Source organism: Dipodomys spectabilis, unplaced genomic scaffold, assembly GCF_019054845.1.
Source record: "Dipodomys spectabilis isolate Male_0828 unplaced genomic scaffold, ASM1905484v1 ptg000009l, whole genome shotgun sequence".
NCBI lineage: Eukaryota > Metazoa > Chordata > Mammalia > Rodentia > Heteromyidae > Dipodomys > Dipodomys spectabilis.
Window position 1 is genome coordinate 25232314 of NW_024870686.1, and position 16806 is coordinate 25249119.

Consider the following 16806-nt stretch of genomic DNA (forward strand, 5'->3'; position numbering starts at 1 on the left):
CCTGGGCGCTGTCCCTCAGCTCTTCAGCTCAAGGCGAGCGCTCTACCACTTGAGCTACAGCACCACTTCTGGTTTTCTGGTGGTTTATTGGAGATAGGAGTCTCACGGTCTCTCCTGCACGGGCTGGCTTTGAACCACGATCCTCAGATCTCAGCCTCCTGAGTAGCTAGGATTACAGGCGTGAGCCACCAGCGCCCAGCCGAGTAAAATTTTATTTTATTTCAAAGTTTGTTGTAATTTGTCAGTCATATGGGCATTTTAAATACTCTTAACTTTCCAAATTTATTATGAATTACTATGATTAGGCATAATGTGTCCTATAATTGACCTGATTATTTCTGGAAATGGAAAGATTGGATTGCTGGACAGACAGATGAATATTTGAATGGAGAGAATGACAACTCTGAAGGTACATGGATACAGATACATTTTAGATAGATAGATAGATAGATACCTTATGAAGTAGATTTGATGACATTCAAAAGATTTCACAGAAGTATGGTAATTATAGTAATGAGGACTTTGTAGAAATCAAAATATAAGAGCAGTTCCTCATCTCCTAAGCCATGCACAATATCTTCACCATCTACGATGGCCTTCCATCTTAACTTCTGCATAAGAAGTCACTTCCAATGTTTTTTCTTTCTTGCTATAGTTTCTAGCATATTTATAAGATATTTCTTTGTTGCTTTGTATGTCCTTCCTCCATGGTATAACCAGTTTTCAAGTATTTGATGTTGGTATAATTTGTGGAGGGGAAGGTGGACCCATTTCAACAATGAGATGTACAAGACTTTATGTGGAAAATGAACTTTACAACTTTGGCATGGCGGGGAAGTGGGGGGAAAAAGGGGAGGGGATGGAGTTCGGGGGAGATGGGAAGGGATGAGAAGGGGAAACAAAGGAGGAGGCAACAATGCTTGTTAAGAAATGTACTCATTACCTTGTCCATGTAATTGTAACCCTCTGTATAAAAAAAATTAAAAAAAAAAGAAGTCACTTCATTATCTCCCTTCTGATAAAAAAGCTGACTCTGAAAAGGTAGTTTCCCGATGTTGCACAGTTACTAGTAAGTACTGGAACTGACAGCGGTCATTTTGTTAATTCTTGATATCTCCCATAATTTAGAAAGCTAGCGTGATTGATACTCCTTAAGTTCATCTAAGACCTAGTAGACACTAATTTTATCATTTCATTTCTTTTAAAATTTACTTTTGCGTTTTATTATGAACTAACAATTTCAATTTCATTTCTATTCTAGGAATAGAATACCTAGGTGAAAATTTTACTCAAGATTAAAATTGTGATAATTTTTAAAATTTTTTGATAGGAAAGACAAAAATAATCAATATAAAATTAATACTTTTTTTGTTTTGACTCACTTTGCTAATACCAATTAAATTGAAAGCCCACTTACTTCCAAGGTAATGTATTACAAGACTTTATTTCAAATGCTACCATATTAAAGATGACAATGAGTTAAAGTGAAGAAAAAGTTGGTGGTATTATTTTCTCCCCCTTTATAAGAAAATGCCCTTGAGTCTCTTTCAGCAAATAACATTCCACAAACAAGAATTATTTTGGAAACCCAATGTTTCTCATTATACTACTCCTGGGTGAAAATTCTGCTATTAAAAGATAGTTTACCAAGGCAAAGTTAATTATGTAGAAATTTTTTCAAAGATACACTGCTTTATTCTCCTGGAAGCAGTCACCCAAAAAGAACATCCACGTGGTGAGCTTTACCTTCTCTGAGCTTTACCTTCTTTTTAATGTTTTCAAAACCATGGCTACATTTACAAACAGATCTGATGCCTGCTTTTAGCTGAAGAAATGATGAGTGCTTTGAAATATGTCTTCTTGATTATAAGCAAATAAAAATAAACATTCATTTAAATGGATATATTTGCTTCTTTGACAGAATTGCGTTTCTCTGGCTTTTTTCTTGCTAGGCAGGTGCATCACTACTTGAGTCACATGCCAGTCCTAAATAGATTACTTAAAACTCTAAGAAGTTCACCTTAAATACCATCTCATTCTCAGTGAGTAAAACATATACGTCTACTTAGCAACACACATCAAAAGTGTCTTTGAAATTGAACCAAAACGACCAATTTGTTAATTTACATTCCAAAAGAATAAGATAGAAAGACCTCAGATGGGTCATATAAATTCCCTAATCTGTGAGGTAATGAACACAAACTTTTATAGCTTGCTCATTCCTGCAAAATTTTGGTGTACTATGAAAAAATTGATGTTACCTATGACCATAGTTTTCAGAGAGTTTGTCTTTGTTTTCCCGTAGTCATTTCAAAGTTTCAGATATTTCATTAAGACAATTCTCAGAAGATGAACAGATGGCCAATAAACATATGAAGAAATGTTCAAGCCTTTACTCACTAAGGAAATACAAATCAAAACTACACTAAAGTTCCATCTTACCCAGTTACAATGGCAATCCTTAAAGAAACAAACAACAAACTCTAATGAAATTGTGTTTGGTGGGAGAAACCTTTATCATGGTTAGTGTGACTCAACTAGTACAACCCCTGTGGAAATCCATATAAAACTACTAGATTTATGCTATGACCCGGCCATAGCACGTTTGGGTATATATCTAAAGGAGAATAAATCAATACACTACAGACATACTTTTGTCACGATAACCAAGCCTTGGAATTAGCCAACAAACCCAACAACCAATGAGTAGATAAGGAAAATATGGTACACCATAGATACACCATAGAGTATTATTCAGTGATAAAGAAAACAAAATTAAGTCATCTGAAGGAAAATAGGTAGAATTGAGGCCTAAAGGAACGACAGCAATAATAAAAATAGCACATAATTATAAAATATGGCAGGCTTGGTGGCGATGGAAGGACAAAGGGTAAAAGAATTAATATGGAAGATAAAGAGAATCACAGTATATTACATATACATTGTATTTTTGTGTGTGAACATAATGAGACCAAATGGCCACTGTTGAAAATTACAGGAGACAGAAGGAGGTATGAGAATAGAATGGAGGAGTGAAGTTGTGGAAGGTGCATCATACACATTTGTGGAATTGTACCAATGAAGCCTGTTGATATTATTAATGTATGTTAATTCAGATATAAAATATCAAAGAGATATCTTGCTGCACATGAAATTTCCAGAACTTAAATAACCCATATAATGTCAAGATGTACTCTCTTTCGAGACATAAGAATAATATTCAAACAAATCACATTACTGCTACTCTTCCCAACAGATATAGCATTAAGAGAGAACTATGAAAATTATAGTCACAATGAAACAATATCATTAGGATGGCTTCTCTCTCACTAGTTATTCACAACAAAAAGGAGAGTTGTGTATAGGTTGTCCTATTTCTGCAATACTGATTCTTTTGTTTTGATAAAATATGACTTATAAAGAAGGCCAATTTTCAGGGACCATTCTATAAATTTTCCTTGATTTATAAATCAAATGTACTTTATTACAAATTATATACCAAATTATCTAATACACATCTATACCAGACTTTTTATAGCCTATCATTATATAGCATATTATAGCATATCAAATAGATATTATAGCATATCATTTGATATTATAAACTGACAAGATTTGTTAAGTAAAACATATGTATTGCACTCTTCACAAAGCTGAATTGCAAAGTAAGACAAGTACAGCCTGGAGAACAAATCAGACTGATATAAACAAAAGTGCAGATATTCTTTTCATAATGAGAATAGATTTTAAAGTTCCATATAAATTATTAAACCACTCACATATACCTAATATATTTTGTAGTGCTTGTCTTGAAGTTGAATGTAAGTTGAGGCATTTTGCCAACACTGGTGTAATTCACAACAGATAGGTAATGTGAATTTTTGACAGTTTCCCAAATAATGTCAGTAGCATCTCATTAGTTTCTTTTACAATTGACCAACATTTCCATCACAACATAGATAAAACTTGATAATCAGCTGTCAGGTAAAATCAAAGAGAAACTCTCAGCTTTTTTTCCCTAAGTCCTTAATTATTATGCAGGCGATAACAGCAAGACAAAATGTTAATGGCATCTTACCTCTATCACTGAAGTCATCTACTAGAATGATTTCTGCTATCAGACTCTCTGGGGTTCGGTTAATTATACTGTGTATGGTCCTCAGGAGGGACGTCCAGCCTTCATTATGAAATGGGATAATGATGCTGGTGTTTGGCAGCCTTTCCAGGTACATCTTGTGCTTACAGCTGGAGATGGGGTGGAAGAAAAAAGGCCATGTTCAATGTAAAACTGTAATATGCCTCAGACCTCTGTTCATTAGGTTATCAGACAGCAATGACAATGTAACTTTGTTCAATAGTTTTCTAGCTATAGCTTGGACATTCTCCTAGTTGCTCTCCTCATTCATGGATTCTTTAATCACATACTTTTACATCCACGGTTAATGAAGCAACCACTTTAATTCTTTCTGCATCTAGGGATGTCAAATCCATGAGGATGTTGAAATGTGCTCTTGTTCATGCACATTTTCTCTATGGTTGTCTAATAGAAAATAGGATAGATGATATGATTAAAGATAAATAATATGATTAACATTTATATGGATTTCCTGAAGAGTTTTGAAAATTTAGCTTCTATAATAATTATGCTTAATTAGCCAGCTTTTCATTTTGGAGTATTTCATTAGTTGGACAATATTTATGGCTCTGTAGGGGAAAAATACCCAGTGCCTTTGAATGAAAAATTTAATCCTAAATGAACATTTACTCTATATAACCACATAGTAAGATTACTCTAAGACTCAAATTAAGACATTTTTACATCATTGCAAAACAAATTGTTTAAACAGGGATAAAGGGTGACCCATTACAACAATGAGATGTACAACACTCTACGTCAAAAAACGAACTTTACAATTTAGGTGGGATTGGGAGGGGGATGGGAGGAAGTGTAGTTGGAGAAGGGAGGGAAGGGATGTTAGGGGGAAAACAAAGGAGGAAACAACAATGCTTGACTTTTTTTCATTGGGAAGAAATCTGAAAAAAAAAAGAATTATTCTATCCCTGTGTCAATTATTTAGTCTAAAGTTCTATTATATTCAACAATATTTACCCAACAAGTAGATTTTGATGTTTTCAAAGGCAATGAAAAGATTTAAGAAAACTGTCACAATGAAACCATTATGTAGGCACTAAATTGCTGTAGAAATGTGAAAAGCATTTGGGGAATACCTAAGTGGTACAAGAACATAGGAGATAGATCTGTCAGTAATTTCCAAAGGAATGTTCTGAGACAGATGCTATCACATAAAATGCACAGATCTAGCAAAGAGCAGTAATGTAATTCAGCACACCTGGTTATAATTATGTACATTCTCAATTCTTATGAACAAAGCCAAAGGCCCAAGATAATTGGGTCTTACATTTATCAATATTTAGGATAATTATACTTACCACACTAGCTATCATAACTTACAATGTTTTGGAAATGCAGTTAATAATTTAAAGAAAATATTTTTAAGTATAAAGGCAAGATTGTATACATACGAAATGCACATCAATAAATAAGAACTATATTGAAAAGTAATATTATATAAATTACCAACCATCTCATGATTTTCAAAGTAAGTTTATACCCAAGTAAATTTCCAATCATTAAGAAAAAGAAACATAAAAATATTAACCGTATGTGGAAAAACCTTTCTTTCTTAACAATGTTTTCACTAATTTATATTTATGTGATTAAATACTTGTTGTTATACACACACACACACACACACACACACACACAATGTGAAAGAATCCTTTCTACCCATTCCTCCATTAATTAAAATATGCTGAAAATCCGAAGGGGAAAACCATGAGCTAAGTCTAGTTCATAACGTTAAAACATTTTCAATGAAAGAGAAAGTAGAAAATAACTGACAGCCCCTCTGTAGGGTATTTTCACAATAAAACAACAACAAAAAAGAAAATAACTGACAGGTTAAATTTTAAAATGAAGTGTACATAAGACTATTTTCCTTACATTGAGTAAGATGAGTGGAAAAAACCCTTCATAATCACTCAGTATAATATTAGACCTGATTGGGGGCTGGGAAGGTGGCTCAGTGGTAGAGCACTTGCCTTGCATCGAACCCGAGGCCCTGGGTTCGATTCCTCAGCACCACATAAGCAAAAAGAAAAAGTTGGAAGTGGCGCTGTGGCTCAAGTGGTAGAGTGCTAGCCTTGAGCTGAAGAGCTGAGGGACAGCGCTCAGGCCCAGAGTTCAGGCCCCATGACCGGAACAAAAAAAAAAAATATATTAGACCTGATTATAGCAAGTGTTTGATAAAAACTGGCTTCCATGATTACTGCTATTGTTGTTTTAATTGTTTATCTTTTACCTGTCAAAAACCTCTTCCACTCTGGAAGTAGGTAAAGGAACAGGGGAGACAGGAACAGTGTAAGGGCAAATGAGAGACGCTTAGGGTACAAAGATAAACACATTATAGTCTCTTCCCTTAAGGGTTCACAAACCAATGGACAGATACACAAAATGATTAGACTCAAATGAGACAAGTGACATAATAGATGGTGTCCAGGCAATGAGAGCCCGAAGGAATTATGACTAAGTTTGTCTGAAAGAATTAGGGAAGGCTTTATAGATGAGTCCTGTGTTGAACACAGATCATGCAGGGTCTTGCAAGTGATTCTAAGGAACAGTGAATAGTTTCAAATATTGTTAATGAGACAGGATCATGTGTACATATTCCTCCAGCAGCAGGGCAGACAAAGAGACTTGGAGAAAAAAAGATAGAGATTGTAATAGTTCTTCCAAAAAACAAAAATGAATGAGAGCATGGATCTGACTTTTTACTCTAAGGAAAACCAGCCTCTTTGAAATGTTATTTAATCTGATTGTAATGTTATTACATTACCTTTATGGGTGTATGGTAAAAATTGCTGCAATTATACTTCTTTTCACTGTATTCTTCAAATAAGTACTTCCCTAAAAGCAATGTGAACCGCCTCATGGTAGGAGTGTGTGGATTAATCTACTGCTCAAGTCGTGGTGGGCAAGCAACCAAAAGAGAGAAAGGGAAGGGGCAGCAGTTTCATTATTCCCAATGGGAGCATGTCCCCAATGACCCAAATTCCTTCTAGCTGGTTCTATTGTCGTAAGGGGAATCATCCCAGGAGCCACATTTTAAAATATAGAATACTGTTGTCTTCATTATACAGTTAACAGCTGCAGGCTGCCCGTAGTTACAAAGGCCGGCAGCTCGCAAAGACACATAACACAGCAAGGAAACATGCTAAAGAGGAAAGAAATTACAAAAAAGAATACCAACAAGCCCAGTCAGCTCCAGTGGAGAGCTGAATTGCGATGCCACGATGACTGGAGAGGAGACAGGAGACAGGACACAGGAGACCATCACGGAGACACGGAGACACACACGGCATGGTGTCCTGTCCAGGCCTAAATAGGTGGGCACAGGGAGCAGATCCTCAGGAAATTCCCAGTCCCAGGCACTGGACTGACAGATTCAGTAACCTATCAGCCAAGGGCCTGCCCCTGCCTCCAGGGGTCCTGACACACCCATCACCTGGGAAGCAAGTGATGGGCAAGGGCATTTCCTTCCCCCAGCATGAAGACATGAGGCCAGACCCTACCAGCCACAGTGTGGCCAATATGGCGCTGGCCAGACCTGACCTCCTTACTTCACTAGCTCTTAAAAGTTCCACGGATTGAGAGAAGATCTTCACTAGGCATACAACGGACAAGGACCTCATATCTAAAATATACTTGGAACTCAAAAAATTAATCCCCCAACAACAAATCTTCAAAGAAACAACTACCCAATAAATAAGTGGGCTAAAGACTTAAAGAGAAACTTCTCTGAAGAAGAAAGAAGGATGGCCAATAGACACATGAAGAAATGCTCAACCTCCTTAGCCATAAAAGAAATGCAAATCAAAACAACATTGAGATACCAACTCACCCCAGTTAGAATGGCAAAAATCAAGAACCCTAACAACAACAGATGCTAGAGGGGATGTGGACAGAAGGGAGCCTTACTTCATTGCTGGTGGAAGTGTAAACTCGTTCAACCACTTTGGAAAGCAGTATGGAAGTTCCTCAAAAGACTTCACATAGAGCTCCCCTATGACTCAGCAATCCCACTTTTGGGCATTTACCCAAATGATTACGAACAAGACCACACTAAAGCTACCAGCACAACTATGTTTATTGCAGCATTAATTACCATAGCTAAGATATGGAACCAACCCAGATGCTCCTGAGTAGATGAATGGATCAAGAAAATGTAGCATATATACACATGGAATTCTATGCCTCCATCAGAAAGAATGACATTGCCCCATTTGTTAGGAAATGGAAAGGCTTGGAAAAAATTATATTAAGTGAAGTAAGCCAAGCCTAAAGAAACATAGGTCCCATGGTTTCCCTTATTTGCAATATCTAGTATATGTATGAGTCAAGCAGAAAAGGTCAGATAATGTGATGTTTGGAAAATGAACCCTTAGATATGTATTTAAATGTTTTTTTCTTTCATGCATTTGTTTCTAACGCATTTATAAGATTATTTCTTTGTTGCTTTGTATGTCCCTCCCCCAAAGTATAACCCCTGCTTTCACTATATTTGATGTCGGTATAATTTGTGGAGGAGATGGGGAAAAACAAGTCGTTTAAGGATACAGGTGGACCCGTTGCAACAATGAGAAGTACAAGTTGTCATGTCGAAAAAGAACTTTACAACTTTGGTGGGGAGAATTAGGTGAGGGGTGGGAGGAGGCTGGGAAGGGAGGTGAAGGGTAAACAAAGGAGGAGGCTGCAATGCTTGATAAGAAATGTATTCATTATCTTGCCCATGAAATTGTAACCCCTCTGTACAGTATGTTCACAAAAAATAAAAAATAAAAAAAAAGTTCCACCCCCTTACAGTAGCACCGCACACCTTTGGAGAACATTTAAGATCAAACTATAACTGTTAGAAAACCATTTCTGTCATGTACACAAAGGAACTAGACACGTTAAAACTTCCACATTTTCCTTTATCCTTTTGTCATTGCAATATTTCTTGAAAACCATTTTGGTTCAGCTACTGTTCTCTGTAGTCTGTTCTCAATAGCCGCAGAATAAAATGTCAGCCTGACATCTGGCTAGTGACAAGTATATTATAGAGCATATCTGTGTAAGTCATTTCCAAGCACCAATTTACATAGTAATTGTTTTAATGTCAGCATATTCAATTTTCAATGGCTGGTTTTAGTCACTCAGTTTTTTTTTTCTGTTCTAATCTTGACATGTCAGCTGAGTTTGATAAAGCAGTGATAACTGGCAATTTATTTTGCCTCTGACAGGTCTGTAAAAGTAGTCTGTGTTGCCAAAGTATATGGCAGTATATTTGAATGGAAGAGATTATCACTATAAACTTTTGTTTGCTTATTTGGTTACCTATTTTGTAAGACTATTTTATACATGTTAACATTTTACAGAGATAGTATGATTCATAATTTAATGTCATTTATTTTAGATATTTACTAAGTATCAAAGGAATTTTGATATCATGATGTGGCACTGTGGCACTGTGTATCATAAAAGATAGCAGAAAGAATATGTGCACTGTGTAGGAGATCAGAGACAGCAGGGACCACAATATGGAGTTGATGCTGGTATTTCATAAGATGTTACGTTCCTTTATAAAAGGGAGAGTGTTTGTTAATACTTCAAAAAATGTAGTAATCTTCTACCTTAGTCCTCAAGACTCACAATTGTTCACTGCGTTGAATCCATTGCAGTATAGGAAGACTGAATGTGTGAGATCCACTTGTGAAGACAGTCTAGGATACCCATTAGGAGATAATAGTGGATTTAGCTGAGATTAGAAATGCTGGCATTCAAGACCTATTTTGGGAGTGAATGCACACAGAGAGAATTAATAAACCTTGCTGGATTACATCAACGAAGAGAGCATAAACACAAACAAGAAGGAGTAGCAGGTCCTGAACTGAGCATCAGATAGAGAGGAGCCACATTGCAAAGTGAACTGCAAAGATATGGTGAGAGAAAGCAAGATTTTATTCCTTGAAACAGACAAGAGTACTTTAAAAAATGAGAGTGGGGCCAAAGTGTCCAGTGACACTGTAAAATTTCACAAGATAGATTGTACAATTATTGGACTTCAGCAAGTTGGAAATCATTAGTTACTTTGGCAAGAAAAAATTGATGGCACTATAGTGTCTTGAAGAGTGAGTGGGTTTGAGATGATCAATATAACTAGACTTTGGGGCTGTTAGCTGGAGGGGAAGAGGGAATAACAGCGAAGTCTACCACTATGGAATATAGGTGAACTTTTTCATAGGTGAAATTTGAGCCATAATAACAAAATATAATTAAATATTTTAAATGTGTGATTAACAGCTAAATTCTCTACTTTTACAGAAAATAGTAAAACAATAATTTCCACAGATTTTTTTTAGTGAAACTTTTAATAGAAATCTGTGTCCCTGCCACTGACATGCTTGAATCTCACTTCAAAGTGTGAAACACTTATCACTTGTGACAGATACACATTTTCAGACGTGTTTATTACTTTGACTCATAGAATAAGAAGCAACAGAGAATGCTTTAGCTTTTATTAAAAGCAACTTCATGGACTGGGAAGGTGGCTCAGTGGTAGAGTGCTTGCCTTGTATGTATGAGGCCCTGGATTCGATTCCTCAGCACCACATAAGCAGAAAAAGCCAGAAGTGGTGCTGTGGCTCAAATGGTAGAGCACTAGCCTTGAGCTGAAGAGCTGAGGGACAGCGCCCAGGCCCAGAGTTCAGGCCCCAAGACCGGCAAAAAAAAAAGCAACTTCATTAATGCAGAATTAATGTACTATGCAGCCCAATATTTTACTAATTGAAGGGAGCAATTCAGTATCTCAGTGTATGTACAGAGAGTTGTAACCATCAGCACAATTTTATAATGAATTTTTAATTCAAAAGAAAATTATATGTTTTTATTTATATTTTTCCTCCATCCCTCAGAGACTTAAGTAACTGCTATGTACTTTCTATTTTTGTAGTTTTTCCTACTATGGATATTTATATGAACATAATAAAAATATGTGGGATTTTATAACTATCTTTTAGGCTTAGCATAGTATTTCCAGATTAATAGCATGGCAATTTTTAAAAAGTATATTTTGCTTCTTTTTATGACAGGATGCTCTTGGATTTTATGGTTCTACTTTTTAATTCATTAATTAATTACTAGTTACTTGGGTGACTTTTTCTGGAGGACTATTGAAAACAATACTACAACAAACATGCATGTGAAAGTTTTGTTCTGTTAATGTCAGGGTTTGAACTGAGTGCTTTGTACTTGCTATGTAGGCACTCTGATTCTTAAGCTATGCTCCCAGACTTATTTATGTTTTAGTTCAGATAAAGTCTCATGGATATTTTTTTTGTCTGGGCTGGCTGTGAACTGGGAAACTCATGATCTCATTTTCTCAAATACCTTGGATTGTAGACATGATCCACCATGCCCAGCTCATGTGTAATTTTTTAATGGATGTATGTATTACCTACATGTATTACTTGTATTTAGAATATGTTATTATGTGGTCTGTCTTACTTTGCTTAATATAATTTTTTCCAAGTCCTTCCATTTCCTTATGTGGTACAATATTGTTTCTAAATAGAATTCCACTGTATGTGTGTATGTGTGTGTGTGTGTGTGTGTGTGTGTGCGTGCACAGGCACGTGTGTATGTGTGTACATGTGTGTGTGTGTGTGTGTGTGTGTGTGTGTGTATCACATTTTCTTGATCCATTCATCTATTGAAGGGCATCTATATCTTGGATATGGTAAATAATGCTTCAGTGAATATGGTTGTGCTGGTAGCTTTAGTGTGGCCTTGTTTGTGCTCTATTAGATAAATGCCCAGGAGTGGAATTGCTGGGTCATAGGGTAGCTCTTTGAAATAAGCCAGACTCAGAGAAACATAATTTACATTTTCCCACATTTGTGGTAACAAAGAAGTGCCTATAAATCTACAAGTAAACACACTGGGTGGTAAGCAAGGAGTTACAAATGAATTAATGCAGTGTAATAGACTGGAGAATGGAAATAGTACAATTCTTTAAAAAGACTAAGCCAAAGCCCATAACAAAAAAGTACCAAAAATGGGTACTTGCAGGAAGGGAAAGTAGAACCAAGGGGTGAAGGGTAGAACAATGAAAAGGGCAGGGGGGAAATGCAGAGAAGAATTTCTTGTATATATCAAAGAATTGGGAAGTAAAAGGGAAAGAGTAGGTTGAATGGGGGAAAGATGTTGAAATGGGGATACAGATCAAGATGCATTGTACATGTAAACTGCTTTGTTAAATGGCAAAAAATTCAATACATGGTAGTTGGGAGGGGGTGGGTGGGAATGTTGAAAGGGGTAACCTTGATCAACATGCATTATATTCATAAACTGCTTCAGTGAATGGCAGCCCCTTTGTACAACTACTATAAAGATAATAAAACTATTAAAACAAAATCACATGTATCTTGATTTAAAAAATGTTCATAAATAGTCGAGATTTACATCAAAAACATATAAAATAAAACTTATTTTTGTATGTTGATCTTGTATCTTTCTAACTTTCTGAACTTTAATACCTCTTTAATGGATTCCTTAAGAATTTTTGTGGAAAAAAAATGATGATATATATTAAATTAATAGAGACAGTTTACTCTCTTTCTTCCCATTTGGAAGCCATTTATTCATTTTTATTTATTGCTGGATTTCCTAGAAAATATGAGAGAAGACATGCTTTGATTCTGTTGATCTTAGAGGAGAATCTTCCAGTCTTTAATGAATTATGGTACTTACTCTGGGTAGTTGGTAGACACCACCATTCATAGATCTCCCCCCTCAGTTATACTAACATAATTATTCCAATAATTACATTAAAGGTGAATGATGGGGGTCTAGTTGGAAGAAGGATGTCCTAAGGACATGCCATGGAAAGATGTATCTTGTCCCTTGTCCCTTCTGTTTCCTCTCTCCACTTTATAAGGGGAGCTGTTTTCTTCACATACTAGTTGTCATGATGTTTGAGCCCTAACTTAGATCCACAACACTGGGAGAGGCCAACTATGGCCTGACATCTCTCAAACTGTGAACAAAAATTATGCCTGTCCCATGAGTTGTTTATCTTAAGTATTTTGTCACAGAAACAAACCATTGACCAATGCAAGGGCTCAGAAACAAGCCCACACAGCCATCTGAGACTAGAGAAAGTTCCTAGAAACGTACATGTTGGAAAGAAACACTAGTTCACAAATGCTGTTGAAAACACTGCTATCAACATAGGAAAAACCTGTATCATGAGCTGGTATTAAGTTGAAAATGAACTTTACAACTTCGGCAGGGGGCAGGTGGGGGGAAGGAGGAATGGGGGGAGGATAGTTGTAGAGGTGGGAGGGAAGGAATGGTAGGGGATGGTAGGGGGAAAACAAAGAAAGAGGAACAATGCTCAATAGGAAATGTACTCATTACCCTGCTCATGTAACTGTAACCCCTCTGTACAGCATTTTTACCATAAAAAATAGAGAAATAACAAAATGGATTAAAGAAAATAATGGGGAATCTGCAATTCTGATTTTTGTCCTTAAAGACTACTTTTGTTTCCTCCCTCCCTCCTGCCCTCCCTCCCTTCCTCCTTCCTTCCTTTCTTTCTGTCTCCCTCCCTCCCTCTCTTCCCTGTCTCCTTTCCTTCCCTTCCCTTTCCTTCCTTCCTTCCTTCCTTCCTTCCTTCCTTCCTTCCTTCCTTCCTTCCTTCCTTCCTTCCTTCCTTCCTCTCTCTCTTTCTTTCTTTCTCTCTCTCTTTCTTTCTCTCCTCTCTCTCTCTCTCTCTCTCTCTCTCTCTCTCTCTCTCTCTCTCTCTCTCTCTCTCTGTTGGCCATCCTAGAGCTTGTATAGTGGGCCTGGGTGCTGTCCCTGAGCTTCTTTTGCTCAAGGCGAGCACTCTACCACTTGAGCCATCGTGCTACTTCTGGCTTTTTTTGAGTAGTTTATTGGAGATAAAAGTCTCACAGAGTTTTCTGCCCATTCTGGCTTCAAACCACAATCTTCAGCTCTCAGCCTCCTGAGTAGCTAGGATTACAGGCATGAACCACCAGTGCTAGATCATAAAGACTATTTTGAAAGGCTTACATTTATTTCTAAAATTGCTTTCACCCACTTCTTTGGATTTCAAGTCAGTAATTTCCTTCCAGAAATGTTCTGCTTTTATGCCAGGAATGGATCTGGGTGATATATCTTTAGGAATTCAAGTGTCTATCATATTTTATATATATAGATATATCTATCATATATATCTATATATAATAAACAGTTGTCAAAGTACTACATCAAATTGGGTATAGTCATGTTCATTGTTGAAAATACTCATTTAATATTCTATGTGTGTGTGATGTGTGTGTGTGTGTGTGTGTGTGTGTGTGTGTGAGAGAGAGAGAGAGAGAGAGAGAGAGAGAGAGAGAGAGAGAGAGAATCCTCAGGGCTTCCTGCTACCTCTCCACTCATTTGCTCACAGTTGGTGCTTTACTACTTGATCTAACTTATTGTTCTAGCTTTTTTTTCTGATTACTTTGCAATGGAATCTCTTGGACTTTTCTGCCTCAAATGTCTTTGAACCACAGTCATCAAATCTCAGCTTTCTGAGTGAGCCACCTATGTCAAGAATTTGAGGAGGGGAAGGGGAAAAACAAATCGTTTAAATAGGGATACAGGTGGATCCATTGCAACAATGAGATGTACAAGACATTATGTCGAAAAATGAACTTTACAACTTTGGTGTGCGGGGTCAAGGGGAGAGGGGAGAGGGGAAGGGATGGGAGGGGGAAACAAAAGAGGAGGCCACAATGCTTGATAAGAAATGTACTCATTACCTTGCCCATGTAATTGTTACCCCTATGTATAGTATTTTCACAATAAAAAAAAGATGCTAATCATGATAAATGCATATTTGACGAAAATTTAAAAATTCACTGAGAAAAGTATTTTAATACAATGAAATATGATAATGTGAAAAGAATATTTGAGAATGAAATTAATTGTTTTAAATTTTGCATTTTTAAATATTAAAATCAAGAAACTTTATAGATGAGATATACTTAAGTGGTTTCCTCTATAATACATGAAACACTGATGATTCAATCATTTCATGATTATGTTCAACAGTAACCTGTACATATCTCTCTTTTCAGTTAAATAATCATTAAATTGGCCACCACATTTATGAAAGACACTTTTTCGCTGTAATCTAACCTCTAATCCATTCTGTAACAATACTTGAAGATTACATAGCTCACTAGTTTGAAAATAAACATCTAGCACTCTCTTCAGAATGGTAGAATTTCTTGAGATTCATATTCCTGATTAACTGTAAGCTACACTCTTATCATGACACTTAACGTTGGTAAATTTCTGTTGATGGATGTAAAACAAGAAAGGAGTGAATTTAGATTTACTGTTGGTAGATTAATATGCAAAAAATTCCACTGATTCAATCACTTCCTCTCCTTCCTTCCTTCCTTCCTTCCTTCCTTCCTTCCTTCCTTCCTTCCTTCCTTCCTTCCTTCCTTCCTTCCTTCCTTCCTTCCTTCCTTCCTTCCTACCTTCTTTTCCTTTCTCTCTTTTTCCCTTCTTTGCTTTTCATCCTGACAGGATCTGACCATGTAGCACAGTCTGGCTTCTATCATCATCCTCTCTGGTGCTGAGATTAGAGACATGTACTTCTATATCTGATGGTATCCATTTTCTTTAAAGAAGTAAATCTATTTCTCAAATTTAATGCTAACTCTCCAGTTTATTTTTTCTTATCATAAGGTTATAGAATATGAAATTTGAAAACCAATAAATGTGGTTTTGAAGCAGGAAATTTATTTCTAGCGGGTTTATTATTTTCTGCCTGTGAAGAACTTTCATATTACCATTCTTTAAACATGAGGTTCCCAGACTTGTCCTCATTTGACTTTTCAAGGAGTCAGCTTTCTGATCCATCATTTCCTTCAAGGGCTAAATGCCTGACAGCTCTTAAACTGCTATCTCTTCTAGGAGGATTTTCATTTCAACAGTGATAAATCTTTTATTTATAGTGATAAAAAGAACTTCCAAATCTTTGAAGTTGTCATCAAAATATAAGGTTATATGCTAGTTTTTTGTTGTTTCCATTTCATTGTAAATTTTTCTCTTGGCTCTTAAAATCACATTTGCATTCTAATGTCTATACAATTGTTCATAATCCACCAAAATATTGAAAACACTCATTGCATAACAGTTTTGGAAGAACCAGTTTATATATTATTTGTAACCCTTTCTCTTTGCAACTTGCTGCTTATTATTTTGGCTTTTGTATTTTTCTATTTACTTCATCAGAAATCCCCTGGTATGGAAAATAGTTGATCTTAAAGTATACATATTCCAATTCCTTCTGGGACAGTGTTATCTCTAAGTAGAATAAACACTCACACAGAACTTGGGTTATAAGTAATTCTGGTTCTGAATTCACTTGTAAATTTTATTAATAAAATATTTAATCAATTTCACAACATATCATAAAAACACGAAAGAAAACCAATCCGCCAGTGTCAATCCTATTTTGATGAAGGTTTTTGAGACTGAGCTATTTTTAAGACATTCTTGCATGTTTTTGGATGGTTAAACTCAAACATTTCTAGTAAGTTTTGGCATTAAATAGACAAGTCAAACAGTTAAATAACATTTTTCTATACCAGATACAATTACAACAAATGTTTTAA

General features: G+C 36.0%; 1 protein-coding gene across 1 annotated transcript in view; it reads right to left on the reverse strand.

Annotated features, from left to right (window-relative positions):
* The window catches only part of Galntl6 (polypeptide N-acetylgalactosaminyltransferase like 6), an 813988-nt gene that overhangs the window by 468916 nt on the left and 328266 nt on the right, over window positions 1-16806 (reverse strand). The window contains exon 4 of the mRNA XM_042702130.1: window positions 4079-4245. Coding sequence (XP_042558064.1) covers window positions 4079-4245 — 167 coding nt within the window. The remainder of the gene's footprint in view (window positions 1-4078; window positions 4246-16806) is intronic.